This window comes from Panthera onca, chromosome D4 (assembly GCF_046562875.1).
Source record: "Panthera onca isolate mPanOnc1 chromosome D4, mPanOnc1 haplotype 2, whole genome shotgun sequence".
NCBI lineage: Eukaryota > Metazoa > Chordata > Mammalia > Carnivora > Felidae > Panthera > Panthera onca.
This window is the reverse complement of record NC_138351.1, coordinates 27,535,710-27,557,608: the sequence shown is the minus strand read 5'-3', so window position 1 is coordinate 27,557,608 and position 21,899 is coordinate 27,535,710. Positions and strand designations below refer to the sequence as shown.

At 47.7% G+C, this 21,899-nt stretch overlaps 1 protein-coding gene across 2 annotated transcripts in view; it reads left to right on the top strand.

The window, feature by feature from the left end:
- The first annotated feature begins 5,277 nt into the window (after positions 1-5,277).
- The window catches only part of GOLM1 (golgi membrane protein 1), a 57,014-nt gene continuing 40,392 nt past the window's right edge, over positions 5,278-21,899 (top strand). Inside the window, exons 1-3 of one of the 2 annotated variants that reach the window (XM_078436899.2) lie at positions 5,278-5,298; positions 17,059-17,207; positions 19,012-19,191. In XM_078436899.2, coding sequence (XP_078293025.1) covers positions 17,079-17,207; positions 19,012-19,191 — 309 coding nt within the window. In that variant the 5' untranslated portion in view covers positions 5,278-5,298; positions 17,059-17,078. Of the gene's footprint in view, positions 5,299-5,700; positions 5,832-17,058; positions 17,208-19,011; positions 19,192-21,899 lie in introns of those variants that run through there. The other variant, XM_078436898.2, reaches the window with a different exon arrangement.

Sequence of the window (21,899 nt, the reverse complement as noted above, 5' to 3'; positions counted from 1 at the left end):
AGGTCAATAGTAGACCCCTCCCCTACCCTGTGAATCATCGTGAAAAAACAGAACTCTCTTATAGACCACAATATTGTATTACAGTCTTCGAACTTGCCAAGAGACTGGAACTTAATTATTCCAACCACTAAAAAAAGAAAAGATAATTTATGTGGCCTGACAGAGGTGCTGATTATCGCTACAATGGCAATCATATTACATCATATAAGTGTAATCGAACTCACATGTTGTACACCTTAAAACTACACGATGTTAAATGTCAGATATGTTTCAGTTTAAAACTCTTTTCCCATGACTAATACCTGGCATGACCCATCCAGTAACCATAAGGGTGTAACCTCACTCTGGGTAGACACAGTGGAACGACCCATCCAGTAACCATAAGGGTGTGACCTCTGGGTTACTCTGAGTGGACACAGTGGTTCTTCAGTCAGGTTGTTGGAAGATCTTGCTAGGTGTGGGGAACTTGCCAGACTGGGTAAGACAGTAAGTCAGTGGGCACATAAATCAAACTAGGAGAGGGAGCCAGGTACGTGTGCTCTATCCCACAGCACTTTAAGTACATACTTGTATGAAAAAAGAATACACATCAAAACAAAGCATGGAAACCACTGAAATACAATAGACCTTTCAAACTGTACTTTCAAGAAATAGCCTCTTTTTTTTTTTTTTTTTTCCAAACATCACTGGAAAGTCAGCTCTAATAGGAAAGCCATGAGCCAGGGAACTTAAGTTTGTACATTTTCAAGTATTCTTAATATTGCTGCAAAGTGAAACTGTGAATCTGTCATTCTGTATTCCTAAGTCTCAAGGTCAAAGAACCAACCCGCTTCAGAAGTCTTTTCTGAAGAGGCTGAGGGAACGTATTTTGAGAACAAAAGAGACGTAAAGCAGGAGATCCACCTTTTCTAGAACAACTTCATTTTGGCACAAAACACAGGACTTATCCTGGGCTATGGCATCACCTTGTATATGCAAAACATCACGTCTTCAGGTTGGTCCCCAGATTTCTGGATACCCTCAGCTTGGCCTTTTTCTTCTCTGCTCAAGGAAGCTGATACGCATTGCACCGCCCACTCCCCTGCCTCCAGCTGGGTCCTTCATAATCCTTTGCTTCTGGACCATTCCGTAACATGTATGTCACACAGCCAGAAGCAACTGTGAACACAGCTCTGTAAGGGCATCAGTTTTAAAGGAAATTGTAGGTTTCACAACACACAAAGGCACCTTTTTACTGCTTTGGTCAGTGGTAGGAGACCTTTAAAAACTGAGTCTGTCTTTCTCAACTTCAAAACACATTAAGGTTCAAAACACCATGAGTGTATAATTACACTGTTTTACAACCCCGGTTAATACAGGACACTGAAGACAGGTATCTGTGTGTGTGTTTTTAAGTTTATTTATTTTGAGAGAGAGAGAGAGAGAGAGAGAGAGAGAGAGACAGAGCGCACGCATAGGGGAGTGGCAGAGAGAAAGGGAGAGAGAACCCTCGATTTTCCTGAGAATATCCAACTGTCAGTGCAGAGCCCAATGAGGCTCCAACTCACAAACCATGAGATCATGACCTGAGCCGAAATAAAGAGTTGGACGCTTAACTGACTGAGCCACCCAGGTGCCCCAAAGATAGTTATATGAATGTCTAAAATTAGAAGAAGCATCTACTTTAGAAAGATTATTCTTACCTTTTGTGTTATAACAACCTGGCTTTCCAAAAGTTTCCGATGATCAATAAAAAAACTTCTTCCGACACAGGATTGCCTTAGCAAAAGCCAAAAACTAAGCATCCAGGTTGCCCAGGTAACTTTGAATTTCAGATAAGTAACAAATAATGTTTTTGGTTTTTTTTAGTTATCTGACCCGTGCAATATTTGGAAATACTTATGCTAACTTGTTGAAGCTCACATGTAACTCAGAACCCTACACCAGTAACAAAAGGCCTGTAAGTCAGAATTCTTTGGCTCTGCTTGCGACAGAAACCCAGTGCTAACTGGCTTAAGTCAAATGGGAAATTAATTGGCTGATATAACCGGAAATCCAGGATAGCCCTGGTTTCAGATACAGCTGGATCCAGAAGATCAAATGACATCAACACTAGGTGTCTATCTGTCTTTCTCAGAATTATCAGGCTAATGTCTCCACACTGTGACCCTCGGCTCTAGGGTTATATTCTCCCAGGATGGGCTGCCTTAGTAGGAAACAGAGCTTCTCTTTCCCAGTGGGTGCGGTGAGTGCCAAATGGAGTCTCGCTGAGGTAGCTGGGTCATGTGCCTATCTGTGAACCCGCGGACTCCAGGACTGTGTTAGTTTTCCTGTGGTTGCCATAACAAATCATCCAAACTGGGTGGCTTAAAACAGCACAAGTTTTATTGTCTCATGGCAGTGGGGATAGGGCTGGGCTCTGTCCAAAGCCGCTAGGAGACCATCTGTTTCTTGCCCCTTCCAGCTTCTGGTGACTCCCGGCCTTCCTTGGCTTGTCGGTGCATCACTCCAGTGGTCACACTGCCTCTGTGATCACATGGCTTCTTCCCCTCTCCGTCTAAGACCCTCTCTGCCCTTCTCTCCTATGGACATTTATGATTGTATTTCCAACCCACCTGGATAATCCAGGACAAGTCCCTCAAGATCTTTAGTTTAATCACATCTTTTGCCCTCTAAAGGTCATGTTCACAGGTTCGGGGATTAGGCCATGGAAATAGCTTTTGGGAGGGGATGGTCACCATTCGGATCGCTATAGACATTTAGGACTAAAAGTCAGTGAGGAGTGATGAAAAAAATGGTGATGCTGGTAACTGGAGACAGGAAAAATGCTGGAAAGCAAACTTGGCAAGATGTATGTGATAAGGACCTTCTATTCTATTTCATTCCATTGATCTCAGGTATTTAATATTTAGAGTGTCTCCACTGTGCTGGGCTCTGTATGTGTGTATATAATAGAATATTCTTTAGCCATAAAAATACCCCAGGAAATCCTGGGGTACCTGGGTGGCTCAGTCAGATAAGCTTCTGACTCTTGATTTCCACTCAGGTCATGATCTCATGGTTCATGGATCAAGCCCCATGTTGGGCTCTGTGCTGACAGTGGGGTTCTTGGGATTTTCTCTCTTTCTCTCTCTCTCTCTTTCTGCCCCTCCCCTGCTGTCTCTCTCAAAATAAAAATAAACTTAAAAAGAAAAAGACAGGAAATCCTCCCATTTATGACAACATGGGTGTGCCTCGAGGGCATTATGCTCAAAGGCAAATATTGTATGATTTCACTATATGTAGAATCTTTTTTTTTTTTTTTAACATTTATTTATTTTTGAGACAGAGAGAGACAGCATGAATGGGGGAGGGTCAGAGAGAGGGAGACACAGAATCTGAAACAGGCTCCAGGCTCTGAGCTTTCAGCACAGAGCCTGACGCGGAGCTCGAACCCACGGACCGTGAGATCATGACCTGAGCCGAAGTCGGCCGCTTAACCGACTGAGCCACCCAGGCGCCCCTCACTATATGTAGAATCTTAAAAAACCAACCAACCAGGGGCACCTGGGTGGCCCAGTCGGTTGAGTGGCCGACTTCGGCTCAGGTCATGATCTCGCGGTTTGTGGGTTCGAGCCCCGCGTCGGGCTCTGTGCTGACAGCTCGGAGCCTGGAGCCTGTTTCAGATTCTGTGTCTCCCTCCCTCTGCCCCTCCCCCGTTCATGCTCTGTCTCTCTCTGTCTCAAAAATAAATAAACATTAAAAAAATTAACAACAACAACAAAAAACCCAACCAACCCAACCACCAAACAAAAACCTTATAGAAAAAGAGATCAGACTTGTCACCAGAGCGGGTGGGGCCGGGAGTGGGGAATTAGAGGAAGGTGGCCACAAGGTACAAACTTCCAGTTATAAAATAATTGAGCACCAGGGACGTGATGTACAACGTGACGGCCAGAGCTAACGCTGCTGTATGATGTATGGGAAAGCGGTGAAGAAAGTGACTCGGAAGAATTCTCATCACAAGGAGAAATTTTTTCTTCCTTTTTAACAATTGCACCTATATGAGAAGATGGATGTTAGCTGAACCTCCTGTGGTAGTCATTTCACAATATATATAAATCAAACGATCATGCCGTACGCCTTAAACTGCAATGGTCAGATATGTCAATCATTTCTCAATAAAACTGTAAAAAAGTCACTAATTACTTGCTGATAAATGAAGGGCACAATGGAACCTTACTGAGAGGGAAATGAGATGAAGGTGTGGCCCACCAGCCTAAGAAGGCAAAATATAACGAGGGGAGCCAGAAGGAACAATTAAGGGAATTTATTCTACCTGTCCCCAAACCCTGATTGTGGTCACTTACGGTCACTGGAAGATTAGAAAGAAGTGACACAAGTCTTGGGAAAAGCCAGGGTTGATGTCCAACACACCCTCGGCTCTTGCAGTCTTGGTCCAGCAGGGCAACGGTTTAAAAAGCAGGTAACAAAACTACCACTTGGGGCTAGAGTAGAATATTACTCTAAATTCAGTTAAGAGGTTTTGCTTCATAAAGGATCCTTTTCCTGAATTTAAGGAGACCCTGCTCAGGTGGCAGTAAGGAATCTGGGTCACCTTTCTCAAGGTGAGTCTTTGTTTTGGTTGAAAACCATGTCCACCGTGAGCATTCCCTGTAGGAGTTTGTGTATTTACTTGTTTTTTGTTGTTGCTGGTATTTGGGAAGGGTGAGAGGAAGGCGTTCCTTTCCTAGAAACCAGAGCTACGAAGGCTAGAGAAAAAAGATAAATCTTAAACTTATTCTTAGTCCTGAGCACATGTTAGAATTATCTGTAAAGCTTGATAACAAAGAAAAACACCTACGTTTGGGCTCAAGACTCTGGGGATGGGACCCTAGCACTGAAATATCCCAAAAGCTCTCAGATCATTAAAACGCCTGGCCGAGGCTGTCAGGATCAGGAACCACTGTTAGAATTTTCTAGTCTGGATACCTTGCAGATCCTTAGTAGGTGATCCGGGAGGTGTGGCCTGACGGTGCTTCTGAAACTTCCAGGGGTTCACACTTCCACGCTTCACCCTTAGGGCGTCCCAGAAGGTCTCCCTTGCGCAGCGTCCAGGATTCTTCCTTTTAACCACTACAAAGTCTGGAGGGTCACAGCCCGAAAAATTAAAGCTTGAGAAGGAACAGCCGTGGGGACGTCAGGAACAGGGTAGGGCTGGTGGATGAGAAAAGGCAAATTTGTGAGTCTAGACCCGCGAAGTTCCTGTTACTGGTCGGCCCCTTTCCTCTGCGTAGTTTGGACCGGGACCACCGAGCAAGGAGACGCGAGTGTGGCAAGGTGGGTGGCGCGGGGTGCAGTGTCCTACATTCCGGAAACCCCCCCTGCGGCCCGGGGTCGGAGTGAGGGGTGAGGGGGGTCGTCTCTCCCCCAGGTCCCTTCGCTCCGCGCCGCCGCGTCCCACCTTCGCGCCTCCTCTGCGGAAGCGTCGCGCCCGCTCGATGGCCGCCCTCGGAGCCGCGTCCCGCAGGGGTCGCCGGGGGGCCGCGGCCGAGGCGGGGGCGCGACGGCGGCGTCGGGGCGCGGGCCTGGGGGCGGCGGCGGGCCGGGGCGCGCGCACCGTGGGGCCGGCGTTCGGGCGCGGCCCCGGCCTCGCCTCCCCGCGCTCGCGGCGCCGCCTCCTCCCCACGCCGCCGGCGCGGTCCGGGGGCGGGGACTCGCCGCTGCGGAGGCCGGAGACGCGTCGGCGCTGGGCGCGGCGCGGGGCGCACGGCGCGGGGCGGACGAGAGCGCGAGGCAGGCGGCGGGGGAGCGCCAGGCGGCCTGGGAGCCGGGCCCGCAGCGCCGATCGGCCGCCGGAGCCGCGGCAGGAGGTGAGTGCGCGGCGCGCGTGTCCCGGCTCCGGGGCCGCCCCGGCCGCCTTGCCCCTCCCCGTCCCTCCCTGGCGCACCGCCCGCGTCCGGAGACGGTCCCCCGGCTCGCGCCCGGGCCGCAGCCCGTCACCGGAGCCCGCTCGCGGCCCGAGCCTTCGCCGCGGGGCCGCCTCGGCCCCCGGACCCTGGCCGCCGCGAGGGGCCGTGCGAGCTCTCTGCCCCTGCGGAGGCCGGTCGGGACGCGCGGGGCCTTTCTTTTTTGTTCTCCGCTTTGTCACGCGCGTCGGCATCCGAAGTCAAAGGCTTGCAGCCCCGAAGTCTCACTAGTGCCGGTCCCGCGGGCGTGACTGGCGCCGGCGGAGGGAGGGGGGGCGCGCCGCGCCGCTCACCTCCGTGTCCTGGCACTCGGTCGCCGCGCGGGTGCCCACGTTGGCAGCGGTCGCGTCCTGGCAGGTGACCGGGAGCTGGGCGCTGAGTCCCCCCGGCCACGAGCGCCACAGCGCATCCGGAGCCCGTGTCGGGGACGCTCCGGGCGCCCTCCCTTACGTGTGTTTCTCACCTTTGGCTTGTGTGGAGCATCGATAGAACTTTTGCTCTGGTGTAAAGATAGTCTCCTGGGCTTATACATTAGTTTCTGTTTCACACCCTGTGTGCTATTTCAATGATTTTTTTTTTTTTTAAACACAATAAGAAAATAACCTAGTTTGATGAATGATCTTTTCAGAGGAATTTGAGAAGCCTTGTATTGGGAATGCCATGATGTTGGTCGTTTTCAGATAGCCCCTTTCCAAATTTGCGTGACCAAACTTGTGTGGCCTTCATGGGTCTGAGATTTCCTTTGTCTGGGTTGGGGTCTTGAAGGCCCTACGGCTCAAAATCCCGCAAATGGTGAGGGGCATTCCTAGGGATGGGTTATTAAGATGTCCCACAGCCTGATGAAATGTTTAACAACATTCTAGTGACTCTCTTTGGCTTATGGCCATCAGATTGACTCAAATTTAGGCAGCTTTAGTATTTCTGAAATTTTTGGAGCATGGGACCTGGGGAGGCGTGGAATCTCTTGGCAGTTTGGTCTTTGTGGGTCTCCTAGGGCATTCTAGCTCCTCCTGCTTGTGTTATAGAAGATTAAGGTAAGCTCATGTGATTGGGAAGAATGCAGAAACCAGTAATTTGGTAAGGCTTGCTGTCCCTAGGCCAGAACTCAATTTTTAAGGCATCATTGGTCAAAAAGACGTTGAATTCTTAGGATGTTTAAAGAAAACAATAAGCTGTTCCAGACGTATCTTGTTCTCCTATGGAGAGGTTTTCGTGTGTGTGTGTGTGTGTGTGTGTGTGTGTGTGTGTGTATTTATTTATTTATTTAAATTGGTTTAGTTCAAACATGAAGGACTGTGAACGAGAGGACCGAGTGGTGGTAGGGAGTCTGGGGGGAGGGGGTGGGTTATCAGATATGGACGACGTTGCTTTCGGGAGCTAAGGATGTCATCTCCTTTCTAATTGCTGGCCATGGACCCACTTATTGATGGGGCATGACAAGACTTTGTATTTATATTATTTTTTGAGGGGTGGGGTAGAATGAGGTTGGTTGACTGTGTCAGCCCAGGGCTCTCTATCTTCCGTTGGCTTTTGTGGCCACCTTCCCCCAGCAGGGAGGAAACTGCTGACCTTATTGAAAATCCTCTGAATGTGCAGGCAGGCTTTCTGCATCTGAAGCACAAAGGGGAGAAGGGCAGAGCCTGGGGGAGCTGCCTCTCCAGGGAAGAGTGGGAGGCGTGGGGTGTCATTTCCAGAAGCCTGGGCTGAGCAGGTCCCATGGCTGAGCACCTTGGTGGAAGGGAGCTTGAAGGCCGCATGGCTCCCAGGAAGGGAGGGATGAGAGGCTCCATGCCCTGGTTTTAATTTAGTTGTATTATTTTTATTCCTTTTTTTTTTTTTTTAATGACCTAATGTGAGAAATAACATCCATCATTTGGATAACGGAGGGGGTGGGGTGGGGGGAAGAACCTCTTAGTTTTGTTGTTGTAGTTAATATATAAAAAAAAGACTGTTTTACACTTCTTTTTTTTTTTTTTTGCAGAAGTAGGAGGAATGGTCTTTATAATGCTTTTGTCTCACTTCAGAAGAGTGTTGAGTGGTATTTCCATTGCCTGCCCCCCCCCCCCCCAGAAGAAACATTTTTAGGTTGTGGTCATTTTCTTTTCTAGACTTTTCCAGTTACTGATGCCATTACATGAACAGTCTTGGCTTGAAGTTTAAGAGCTGCTTACTAAGTTCCCAGAGTCTACTTTGCCTCACACAGAAATTTCCTACACTTTTCAGAAAAAAAAGAAGAATAAAGATGCGTGCCTTCTCAGATTGTTAACAATAGCTTGATCTTCTTTTTCTTAAAACCCTTCAGGGCTGTGTTAATAGAACTTCCCCTAGCTAAGATTTTGAAGGTTAATTAGTGCCTGACAGGAGATAAATATCTATAAAAGTACTCTATGATTACAATGATACAGATTATAGTTTGCTGTGGTTTCCCAAATTTTTTGATTATTCTCATAATTAAACGAAACACTTAGGATTAATTCAGTGTTGTCTAGCAGTTATCTTAATAGAAAACCATTTTTTAGTTCGTTATTTATAAATCGGGGGCACGTGCTGTTATTATGGTCTTCTATCTCAAGGCCCAGTGTGCAGTCGGGGCTGGATCCCTGCTTCCCCACAGTGGAGGTGGACCCCTGTTCCAAATACTCCTTGAATTTTGAGTATTTTTTGGTCTATTTCTTGTCAGGTCCGATTCTGTCATCATCGATTTTGCTTTGTGATGCGGCTCCTGCGGAGCTGACCAGGGATAAGAAGCCTGCACCTTCCGGGGGCTGGCTTGTGTTTGCCCGTGCCTACGTTTATTGCAGTAACGTTAATTCGTGCCTTCTATATGAATCTGAAAGCTTCAGTGCCCCTGTAAGGTTTGGTTTAGTTACAGTTTTTCAGTCTACCTCGCTGTGCCGGGTGCTAAAATCCAAGGAGTTCCTCAGGCAACTCAGAGGGTGGTGACTTTGACCTTCAACAGAGGGGTTGAGAATGCAGATTTAGTTTCTACCTCTCCTTGCACCCATTAGTATTTTATGGTTGTATAATTAGGATACATATAATATATACTTCTAAGTTATTTTTATGTAATTGTTGCGTTACTGAAACATAGTTGCTCTCACTTTTTGGATAAAAATAAAATGTAACTTTTAGGATTTTCTGCCCCAGCCCTGTGGAACATCTGCTATACCCTCTGGGATGCACGGTCCCTGCTGGTAGACTCAATTCTTACAGCCCAACAGCCATAGACCAGGCATACGTGAATGGGAGTGGTTGTGTCCCAATAAAACCTTATTTATGAACACCCACATTTTAGTTGCATGTGCCTTTCACATGTCATGAAATCTTATTCTTTTGATTTTTTTTCCAGCCATTAAAAACTATGAAAACTAGGCTTACGGGCAGTCTACAGAAACAGGTGGCTGGCAGGATTCAGCCTTTGGGCTGCAGTTTGCCAACTCTGGATCTGGAGGAAATATTTGGGAGTTCTTGCCAAGAGGTAGTCTTGGCATTCATGTAGGAGGTGACCTTTCTTCAGAAAATTCCAAGTGCTGGAAAAAAAACACAGTGGAATTTGGTTGCTCTCATTCATTTCATTCATCTGTCTTGCTCTCTGATTATTTCCACTATGTAATATTGTATATGCTTATTAACCTTTAAGGGTTTTTTTTTAAAGGTTTTTTTGGAGGTATAATTGACATGTGATGTTATGCTAGTTTCAAGATGTACAGTGTAATAATTCAGTCTTTGTACCTATTGCAAAATGATCACCACAGTACGTTTGTCACCACAGTTACAAAATTGTTTTCCTAGTGGGGAGAACGTTTAAGATGTACTCTCAGCAAAGTCAAATATGCAGTACAGTATTACTAACTGTAGTCTCCGCGATGATGAAGCCTTTTCTTTATAAACCGTCAGCTTCCAGACTTGGGGAAAACATGGTGTTTATAATTGGGGGTTGAGGAAGTGAGAGGAGGAGATTCTCTGCCCTTCCTGGTAAGTTTTTAGAGCAATTTAAGAAGAGTGCAATGGACCTGGTCACTCAGTCCTAATGGTTTAGAGCAGGAGTTGACAGACTTCTCTTAGGGGCCAGATAATAAGTATTTTAACCAGTTTAGTCCTCGTACTAACCCTGTGAGTAGATGTGGATAAGCTCTTCAACTCTGCCTTGTGGCCACAAAACCACTGTGCGCGATAAAAGGAACAGGCCTGGCTGTATTTACAGAGCAGGCCTACTACAAGGGGCTGGTATGCTGACCCCTGGCTTGGAGACCTTCTTGGGGCATCTTAGAATAGCTTTAAACCCTCAAAAAAATGTTGGTGACTGACAGCACCGAGCTGGGGCATTCTCAGGTCTGTTTGCTCACTGCGGGATGTCTGAACTTCCTGCTGAGCACCTCTCTGGCTGTCCAAGATCATGCGAGGCCATTTCCTTTGAGAAGGAATAAAGGTGGGGCTCTCTCACTGTTTGGAGAAGCCATCTTATTTCTACCGTGGTAATGTTGGTCTAGCAAGCTGTTCTGATCTGATTGCTCTTAGGTACAGCTTTTGCCTATAGGATTAAAAACCCCTATGTGGAGGGCTGCCTGGCTCGGTCAGTAGAGCAGGCAACCCTTGATCTTGGGGTTGTCGGTTTGAGCCCCATGTTGGGTGTAGAGATTGCTTAAAAAGAAAATCTTTATTTATTTATTTAAAAAAAATTTTTTTAAGTTTATTTTTGAGACAGAGAGAGACAGAGCATGAACGGGGGAGGGGCAGAGAGAGAGGGAGACACAGAATCGGAAGCAGGCTCCAGGCTCTGAGCCATCGGCCCAGAGCCCGACACGGGGCTCGAACTCACGGACCGCAAGATCGTGACCTGAGCCGAAGTCGGACGCTTAACCGACTGAGCCACCCAGGTGCCCCAAAAAGAAAATCTTTAAAAAAACACAACCCTATGTAGAAGGACATGAGAAAAAAATAAAAGTATTTAACCAGTAGGTTCAAGGGGCCAGTGCATTTAGCAGATTGCTCATTTTCAGGTGTTTTTTCTTTTCTTTAAAAAAGTAATTAGTGGTTTTTGTCTTCTATAAAAATTTTTGTCTTCTAGGCAAACAGTAATTTTAACCAGTAGGTTGAATTTTTTTTTTTAAGTTTATTCATTTGAAGAGGGAGACTGTGTGAGTGAGCAGGTATGCACGAGCAGGGCAGGGGCAGGGAGAGATGGAGAGGGAGAATATAGGGCTTGATCCCACGAACCATGAGGTCATGACCTGAGCCAAAATCGAGAGCCGCTTAGCCGACTGAGCCACCCAGGTGCCCCTCAGTAGGTTGAATTTTAAAAATTAAGCCGGGTTTGGGGGGCACCTGGGTGGCTCAGTCGGTTGAACATTAGGCTCAGGTCATGATCTGGCAGTTTGTGGGTTCCAGCCCAACATTGGGCTGTCTGCTGTCGGCACAGAGCCTGCTTCAGATCCTCTGTCCCCCCCCCCCCCCACCAACCCCTGCCCCTTTCACACGTGCACATGCTCTCTCTTTCTCAATCAAAAATAAACATTTAAAAAAATAAAATCAAGCCAGTAGAAAGAATTGGCGGTTTTTCATGACTTCTCCAATTTACCAAGAGACTTTCGGTGCAAAAAACACACTGCTTTCTCTTTCTGCAGGAAACCTGGGCTTTCACAGAGTTCAGCTAATTTAGGTTAATCATTTTCCAGTATGTCAGATACTTGTAATCCAGTATGAGACAAAGCATTGTGAAGCCTCAGTTGCAGCCAATGTTAACACGCCTGATGTGTCTCCTAATGCTGCTGCCACCCCCCAGGTCCACAGCACTTCCAAGGTCAAGGGAGGAGAGTGTTTGGTGTGCCTGCCACCTGTAAACCGTGGCTCTGCGTGACCGTCTCAGTGTTCCTCGGGCTCCGGCATTTCCTACCTGGAAGTGCCCTTCTGTTACAGTCCCGGAAGTTGGCGCTGAAGCACCTTACCAGCCAGGGGTTCGGTGCTGGCCTCCCTTCCGCATCTCACCCTCTTACCTGGGCGGCCCTGTGTCCATTGGGAGCCCAGGGCTTTCCTAACCGTGCCTTCTGGGCAGCCGCACCCCTTCCTGGCCAGCCAAGCACTGGGTCGTAGTGAGGGGCTTCCTCGAACCTCTCTTTTTCATAACGTGGTTCTGGTCGGGGGTGCTCCTGCTGCAGCGGCAGCCAGGAGCCAGCACCGGTGATGGGGGTTACTGTGCTTCGGGACAGCAGAGTCTATAGGATGAGCACGTCAGGCTGGTTCCTTATAAAGCAGCATGGTGGTGGAAGGAAGACATCCGTCACCTTTTTGTTATAAGATGAGAAGACTCGCTGTAGAAATGGTTTCTTAATCCTCTTTCCATCTCTAATAATAATAGCATTTATTGAGCAGGTACTATGTGCCAGATGTGGTTCTAAGCCCTTCTCCTATCTCAACTCATGCGGTCCTTACAGTAACCTTGTGAGGAGGAGAGTGATGCTCAGATAGGTCCTGTGGCTCCTGACAGGTGGAACCAGGGCCCCACACTGGCCAGCAGGTTCCAGAGTTTGTTCTGTTAACACTGCCCTGAGCTGCTTGCTGCTAGCACAGCACCTGTCTCCTGGTGGTTGCTCAGTATCTTTTCAGTTGGCTGGCTCAAGAAAGGAGAATATTGAATGATCATCAGAACACTTCCCTTGAAGTGAGAATTGAGTCTATATTTATAGTTTTCAGACTTGTAGTCTATCCATCCATTGACTTCTATCTGCTGGGATAACAAAAGGTCATCCAAGGATCCCATCTAGAAATACAGTCTTAGGGAATTAAGTATATGATAAAGATAGGCTTTCAAAGCCCAAGGTAAAAACAGATTTTTCAGTAAAGGGTGCTGACAGAACTGACTAGCCATTACAAAACAAAGAAACAAACAAACAAACAAAACCACCAAAAAAAAAACCCCACAACCTGTATTTTTTGCATTTTTTTTTTTACCTCTTACATCAAAAGGGAATTCCAAGTGGATGAAAGATTTAAATAAATATATGAGACCATAGGTATGTTGAGAGGAGATATGGGTAAATGTATTTCTAAACTTAGAGTAGAAAATGTCTAAGTATAAACAAAATCCAGATTCAATAAGAGACTGACACGATTAGGTTACTTTAAAACACCACCCACAACTAAAAACTATGGGCAAAAGATTTCAAAGAGAAAGTCAAGGAACAAATGAAAAATTGAGAGAAAAAAAAGATATTCCCATGAAAGACAAAAGGTTTGTTTAACAAAGAGCTCTTACAGATCAACAAGATGAACACCGAAGTTTAAATATGGACAGAAAATATGAAAAGGCATTTTACCAAAATGAACATACAGATCACCAGTAAATGAAAAGATGTTCATTTATGCTTATAACTAAAGAAATGTTTGTTTTGTTTTTTTTTTTTACTATTTATTTTGAGAGAGCGAGCGAGCCAGGATGTGGAGGAGGGAGGAGGAGAGGGAGAGGAGAGAAAGAGTCTCAAGGAGGCTCTGCACTGTTAGCACAGAACCCTGGATGGGGCTTGATCCCATGAACTGTGAGATCGTGACCTGAACTGAAATCAAGAGTTTGGACGCTTAACTGACTGAGCCACCCAGGCGCCCCAAGGAATGTATTTCTTCTTAAGTAGATAGACTCCATGCCCATTCATGGGGCTTGACCTCACAACCCTGAGGTTAAAAGTCATGTCCTCTACCCACTGAGCCAGCAACGTGCCCCAAGAAATGTATTTTAAAATATCATTACTGATGAGATTGCCAAATGTTAAAATGTTTTATTTTGTGTGTTATTGTGTGAGAGAACAGACATTTCTCATACTAGTGGGAGAGTAAATTGTTGGAACTGCTTTGGAAGCCAATATAGTAAGAGCTATCAAACATTTTTTTTAGAGAATTTGGATTTATAAGAGAGTTGCAAAAACAGTACAGAAGGTTCCCATGTATTCTTCACCCAGCAGTCCCCTTAATTAGTTGTCATGTCTCTATGACAGTCTGTCAGTCTTTCCCTTGCTTTTCACGATCTTGACACTTTGAAGAGTGCTAGTCAGGTGTTTTGTAGAAGGTCCCTCAATTTAAGTTCCCCTGAACTTTTCTCCCGGTGCATCGTATTAGGCATTACGTGACGTCAGCGTGGCTCAATGGTGACGTTTACCTTGATCACCTGGCTAAAGTGATATCTGCCAGGGTTCTCCACTGTGTGCCCGTTGTAGTTTGCTAAATATTTAGGAGGCAATAAGATTTATAAGTTTTTTTTAATGTTTGTTTATTTTCGAGAGAGCGCATGTGCACAGGCAAGTAGGGGAGGGGCAGAGAAAGAGGGGGACAGGATCCAAAGAGGGCTCTGTGATGCGGGGCTTGAACTCACAAACCATGAGATCATAATCTGAACTGAAGCTGGACGCTTAGCCAAATGAGCCACTTGGGTGTCCCAAGGGCCATCAGTTTTAAAGGCCTATGACCCCGCAGTACCACTTACTGAAATTTATCTCCACCTGTCTGTGATTTATTTCATCACCTGCAAAATTGGGGTGACCAGTGCCCCTGTCAGAGCTGATGGGAAGATTCAGTGAGCGCTGTATTTGAAACATTTGATCAGTGCCTCACGCACAGTAAGCTCCTTGCTGGTTCAGCATCCCTTCCCAGAGCCCCTGGAAGCCAACTGTGTTTGGAATTCAGAATTCAGAGGATAATAAGATGTGCTTATATATTACATGACAGCCCCAGCAGGGTCATAACCAGACACTAATGCTTCTGTAGCAAAACCTATGAATATTCACATGAAGGGAGAAAGATAAAGACTCTAAGTAGCTTCAGGTGAGTTCTGATCAGACCTTGATCTGAGTTCAGGTCAGGTTTTGTTGCTGGGTAAGTCTTTTAAAATCCCTTTGGGCTTTTAGAGCCTTTTGGATTTCAGGATTGTGGGTGAGGATGGCACCCCTGGATAGGAGTTTGCAGACACAAACGTGGATGTGAAAGGTGTTCGTGGCAGCATGGTTGGAAATAAGCCTAGAAAACCCCGAATGGTCCTCTGTAGGAGAGTGGTTAAATAAATCCTGGCACACAGTGGTGCCCCATTCAGACCTTTAATGAGAAAAAGGCACACCGTAATCTGCCTCTAGGAAAAGTACGATAAGATACATTACTAAATAATTGACATTTACAGAACAGTGTGAATGATCTTGTTTGCACTTAAAAATATGTCACTGCTCGTTTATGCATTAAGAAACATCTAGAGTGACCTCTAGAAGAGTTTCTGTGTATTAGAATCCCCTGGGAAGATTGAAAAATACCAATACCTGGGTCCTCCTCTGAACCTATTGAATTGGAGGGGCGCCTGGGTGGCTCAGTCAGTTAAGCATCAGACTTTTGCTCAGATCATGATCTCACGGTTTGTGAGTTCAAGCCCCACTTTGTCAACCCAGAGCCTGCTTTGGATCCTCTGTGCCCCTCTCTGTCTGCCTCTCTCTCTCAAAAATAAACACTAAAAACAAACAAACCCTTTAAAGCCACCCAGTTGGAAGTGGAGGAGTGGGGCCCATGCTTGGGTCCCAGGCAGTGCTGGTGTCCTGCAAGGGTTGACATCACCTGGAATACAAGGGGTGATGACATCAGGTGGGAGGAGGGAGTCTTTGCACTGTGTTTTTCTCCCCAGTTGTACTTGTAGTTATATATTTATTTTTTTTTTTAAGTTTAAAAAGAGTATAAAAAGACTTTTGGATGGAAATCAGATATAAGGCAGTGAAAAAACACATTTTCAGCAGATACATAGAATTTTCCAGAAGTTCAGGATTTCTGAGCATTACTCTCCTTTAATAGGTACATGCTTGCTGATTGCAACTGATAATCGATTTTTAAAAAAATTCTTTTCCTCTTTCATCCTGAGAGAGCAGAAGCTGGTGAGGAAGGCACCAGCACAGGCTGAGGTTAGTTCTGTGCTTCAGCATTCTGGGGGTGCTTTATTTTAGGTGAGTCGCCGAGATTGTGCATGTCTCCATTTAGACTCCCACACTAGTACTAATTATTCAGAAGGAAGAGGTCTCCCGGTGACATACGTAGAAATACTTTAGGGCTAGAGCCGGCCCTGTCAGCTCTTCTCTGTGCTTACTCACATGAACTTAAGCTGGAGGTTGAGTCCCACATGGTCTTTGATTGCCCCTCCTCTCCCCCCTTGCCCTTCACACCTCCCTCCTGCCTTCATTGTGGCCTACACCTGGCATAAAAAGGTCCCTGTTCTCAGAGATGCCTTTTGTTGTGCGTGCCACCCTCCCTCTGATAAGGTCTCATTTTATCTGGCTCAGCAAAGCCATCTGGAAAGGTCGGCTTTCCTTGTGTGTTGTGCCCAGTGCTGGTGTCTAGGCAGACCTGGTCTTGGGTGGAAGCCCACGGACAAAGCTGATGGCTCCCTTCTTGTAGAGGCCATGTCTGGGCCTCTCTGGAGAAGGGGATCGCTCCGTGCAGTTCTCCTGCTTAACGTGGACATGCACCCAGAGAGAGAAGCAGGCATTCAGAGCAAGACTGGGCCGGTGCCTCACTCCTGCTGGCAGAGCCCTACGGGGGGCGGGCGGTCCACTTACTCTGTGGGCATCCACAGTCCTGGGCGCTTGCCCGGCTTTGCTCACCAAATGGTTTAATTGGGTGTCATTAGTAATTCTGTCCAGCGTGAAAAACCATCTCTTATTAGGCCTCAAATAAAAAAGCCCTCTTTGGGGAATAAATCAGAAATGGATTTTTTTTTCCCCCTAAAGTGACGCGGAAGCATTTCATATTTGCTACTGCTGTTCACAGAGATGAATAATTCTCAACCTGTAGTGGAGAGGCAGGTACTACGCTTATCCCCATTTTACAGAGGAGGAAACAGGTGCATAAGAAGTTGTTATGTGCCCCAGGTCTCGAGCCAGTAGGTGATGGGTCTCCAGGACGATGCTCCCTCCCACGAGCCTGTCCTGGGGAGGCTGGCCCACCCCCTGGGGGCGCACACCAGCGTGGGCTCGGGGTGCACTGCCCACGTGGTCTTCTCCTTGGATGGCTTCTCGTCTTGAGGCGAAAACGCCTTCGCGTTGGCTGTGAGGGTGGATGTGGCCTGCTTCGGGTCCGGCGCTGCTGGCATGGAGGCTTATTTGCTTGTTTTATTTGGCAGATTCTCGCGCAGCCTTTGAGATGATGGGCCTGGGAAACGGACGCCGGAGCATGAAGTCGCCGCCCCTGGTGCTGGCCGCCCTGGTGGCCTGCATCATCGTCCTGGGCTTCAACTACTGGATCGCCAGCTCCCGCAGCGTGGATCTCCAGGTGTCTTGCTGGTTTGTTTGCATGGGTGTCTGAGAGTATTTAAAGTTGCCAAGTGGTGGGGTCGACGGGTGTGCCGTTCACTACCCCCTAAAGCACTACATTCAGTGGCTTGAACGCTCCCTACCCTGAATTGGGGCCTCCACATATCCCTGCCCCCTGCCCGGGGCCGGACTTTGCACACCAACTGTGCCCGGGGGTGGGAGAGGACCTCTTTGCTGCCAGAGCAGCCCTCTCTGCTTTTCCTGTGAGCGGACGATTTTCAGTCGAGCCACTGGGGCTGGCTCTGGGAAGGCCGCTTACTTAATTACACTGACCGCAGTCCATCCGGTCCCCCAGTCCTCTCTAGGTCTCAGCGGTGTTGGGAATGTATGTGCATAATGCGTGTGAGAAATGTGTATGTAGAGGTGCCACTTGTTACTGGCTACTGCCAGTAACAAATCATATCAATCATATCATCCGTATCAATTAAGGATATGCATTTTAGTTTTCCATTTTGTTGTTGGTCATCGTGGGTCAGGCAGGTGCTACACAATGACAGAGAGTCTCGTTGACCAGACTCCCGTCAGGTGCCTCTGACCCCTCTTCCCCACGAGGCCTCCGTCTTGGCCTCCCTCCACCCCTCCTGTCTTCAGCTGGCCCAGCCCACTTAGCAAAGAATCCTGCTAAGTCATCCCTACCTCCCAGTATCTGATCAGGCACCTGCTCCCTCTTCCTTGAAGTCTGACCCCTTGGCCTGCCTTTAGCAAGAAATCCGCCTGCCCTCCGTGTCTCCTCCTAATCCCACCACGGACCCCTCACTCTGTTGGCTCTAAACCCTTAACTGTCCTGGCTGTGTTCACAGTGGAGCCGGTCCTCTCCCCTGCTGCATAGACATGACCCCTGTTGCAGGAGTCTTGAAGGAAGTTTTCCTTGCCATGTTAATGGTGTCAGAATACTTTTTAACAGCGCTTACATACACTGTCTTCTTTTGTACATGAACTCTAAGTGTGGGACTTTATTTTCCCCATTTCCCCGGGGGGGATGCAGACCGAGGCACAAGAGTAGCTGGGATTCCATCCCAGTCTTTCCAGTGGCAGAGCTTGGGCTCGCAGCCATGAAACCCCATCCCATCTGAGCGTCCCCACGCCTGCCTGCCCTGGGTGGGCGGGGTGCTTTCATCTGATCTTCCACTGGAGCCGTTCTCTGGGCAGACGTGGGCTTGGTGTCCAGGGTTCAGGAACTGAATTTGTCTTCAGAGGATTTGTCTGCCAAAGAGTTAAGTGCTCTGTCAGCAGGGGAGGGAAACGGAACTAAATATTTGAGTACCTGGTAAAGCGTGAGGCCCTTTATGTACTTACCTCATTCCAGCCTCCCCGAGTCCCTGGGAGGGGTGCGGTGGTACTTCCTTGGAGGTCACAGTGGCCGCAAGGAAGCCCAGAGAAGTGAATGCCTCTACTTATAACACTTGTCTCTCTCGAAACCCTGTCGTAGCTTCTGCACAATTCACTTCCAGTATTGTTCTTAACAGACAGAATCCCTTAAAGCACATTTTTGAGAGGAAGTGGTTTATTCTCTGGGAAGAGAATTTGCAGAAATTCCATGTGGGCTGTGCAGAACATGCAGAGAAGGTCTGGGGCACGAGGCCTCTGCCCAGTTAGGAGTGGGGAGTGTCTGGCTGGGGAAGGGGAATCGGGAGGAAAGGTCCAGCAGGACTGCCCGTGGGGCCCTGGAGCACCTGTGTGCCGCGTGTTGCCGGCTTCTGGGAGGGAGAAGGCCTCCAGGGACGGCGTGGGGTTCTCCCTCACACGCTGTGGGGTCCCTGTAGACGCGGATCCTGGAGCTGGAGGGCAGGGTCCGCAGGGCGGCCGCGGAGAGAGGTGCCGTGGAGCTGAAGAAGAACGAGTTCCAGGGAGAGCTGGAGAAGCAGCGGGAGCAGCTTGACCGGATCCAGTCCAGCCACGACTCGCAGCTGGAGAGCGTCAACAAGATATACCAGGATGAAAAGGCAAGACCCGCTTTGCTTTCCCCTCAGTTCTGTTCCAGATGCCAGCTGAGACAGCGTCGGGTTCGTCTCAGTGGGAGAATGAACGACGGTGTGGGGACTTTTGTGATGACGTGGCATGGGCCTCTTGACCGTGCTGTGACACACTGACTTTTCCCAGTGCCGTACGTGGTGTCCCTGTCTTCTTTATTTTGTGCATGAAAGTTGTGTCTCTTCATCCCCTTCCCCAGTTTCACCCATCCCTCACCCTTTCCCTCTGGAAACCGCCAGATGGTTCTCTGTGAGTCCTTTTGCTTATTTTTAGATTCCGTAGGTAAGTGAAATCCTATGACCCATTTGCCTTTCTCCGGTTTATTTCATTTAGTATAATAGTGCCTAGGTCCACCTGTGTTGTTACAAACGGCGAGATTTCGTTCTCTTTTTATGACCGAGAAATATTTCGTTGTACGTTTGTACCACGTCGTCTTCGTCCATTTGTCTATCGATGGACACTTGGGCTGCGTCCATACCTCAGCTATCCTGAATAATGCTGCGGTGAACATGGAGTGTCTTTCCAAATTAGTATTTTTGTCCAGGTAAATACCCACAAGTGGAATTGCTGGATCATATGGTATTTCTGTTTTTAATTTTTTGAGGAGCCTCCATATTGCTTTCCACGGTGGCTGCACCAGTTTACATTCCCACCAGCAGTGCAGGAAGGTTCTTTTTCTCCACATCCTCGCCAACACTTGTTGTTTCTTGTCTCTTCGACTTTAGCCGTCTGACGGTTGTGAGGGGATATCTCACTGTGGTTTCGGTTTAGAGAAGTACTCTTCATTTACGACATTCACAAATGTGTATTTCTCCTCTGGAAATTGTTCCAGTTTCAATGTTGTTAGAGTAAATTGCTTCCGAATTTTTCTTCATTTATCTTGTAGGTGGGTGGCACTATTTATGCTCCTTAAATCCCCTGGAACTGATTAGAATAGGACCCAGACATCACTCACAGTGTGTATGCAGAACCCCTTAAGGCAGATTTCGGGGAGAAAGGAGAGTTCATTCTGCAGGAATAGAGTTGGCAGAAACTCCATGTGGGTTTTGCAGGATGTGAAGAGAAGGTCTCTGGCCTCCAGGCCTCTGGCAGGTTGGGAAGGAAGAGTGTGGTGGGAACTGGGGAGTGTGGGGCTGGGAGGGGACCCGGGAGGGACCAGCAGGACTGGGCGGAGATGGGCTCCTTCTCCGGCCAGGGCCAGCTGGGGTCTAGAACCAGTTGTTCTCCTGTGCAGGGAGGGAGGAAAAATAAGGGGGGTGTTTCAGATGTCTGTCTTCCTGCTTCGACATTCCTGTGTGTGCACATGTGTCATTACCTAAAAACTGAACTCTCCTCCTTAGGAAGAGTGGCCTTTTACTCTGAGCCTCTGGCCTTCCTATGTTTTTATTTTTAGGGTTTTTCTTTTTGAAACGGTAGTGATGGGAGATAGGGTGGGTGTGTGTCCATGTGTGGTGTTTGGTTGTTGCTTTTAGGTATCCTTGTTTTCATTTATTTATTTTTCATGTTTATTCATTTTTCGGGGGGGGGGGGGACAGAGTGCGAGTGGGGGAGGGGCAGAGAGAGAGAGGGAGACACAGAATCCCAAGCAGGCTCCAGGCTCTGAGCTGTCAGCACAGAGCCTGATGCAGGGCTTGACCCACGAACCGTGAGATCATGACACGAGCTGAATAAAGTTAGATGCTTAACTGACTGAGCCACCCAGGCCCCGCCCCCCCTTTTTTTAACGTAAGTATCTTTGTTTTCTTAACTCAATCAGTCTACCAAGTGCTTTTGAAATTTTACCGTCCTGTGAAATCCAAAATTCTGGGCGTGATAATCTCCCACTCTGTTCAGTCTCCTCCAAACTTCTGAACATTTCATGTATGTTGCATGAAAGTGTGAGTGCACGTTTTGGGTGGGGAGAAGGAAAAGAGGTTGTGGGTTAATTTCTGCTCGTGGGCATTCTGCTTGGGTATGGGTACAAGCTGGTTTGGCTCCAGACCCCTGTAAGGGCGGCAAACAACCAGGTTTCCCATATAGGGTGGGCAGACTCCTCAGAGAATGTGCTGCATAAAATCGTTTGTTCCAGAGAATTCTAGATAATGCAGTCAGTGAAGCATCATCCCACAGGTGAGTCCTCGAGATAGAAATGCTGGTTCATTTAAGTATAAGCCGATGTGGAGATAAGATGACAAGCTTGGAATTCTTTGAAATGTGACTGAGCAGCTGTTTCCTGGAAACGTCTCCCTATATAAGAAGAAATGAGAGGGAACATCTTCCAGCCAGAAACCAGGTGACTCTTTCACCTTGGTTCTTTTTTTTTTTTTTTTCCCTTAAATGTTTGTTTATTTTTGAGAGAGCACAAGCAAGGGAGGGTCAGAGAAAGAGAGAGTGAGAGACAGAGGATCCGAAGTGGGCTCTGTCCTGACAGCAGGACACCCGGGAATCATGAGATGATGACCTGAGCCAAAGTCAGATGCTTAACCTATGAGCCACCCTCACCTTAGTTCCTAATGCTTCAGTTTTATGACTTCTTTTTAAAAGGGGGCGTAATGCAAGGTCTTAGCTGTCCTGCCACAGGCCCAATAAGAATTGTTTGGGGGTTCAAGGTGGGGGGAGGCTCTTGTAGTTGCAATAAACAACTCACGGTAGATACTGAAAATCAAGGAGTCCCAGTAAAGAGGGTGAAACACACATTTGA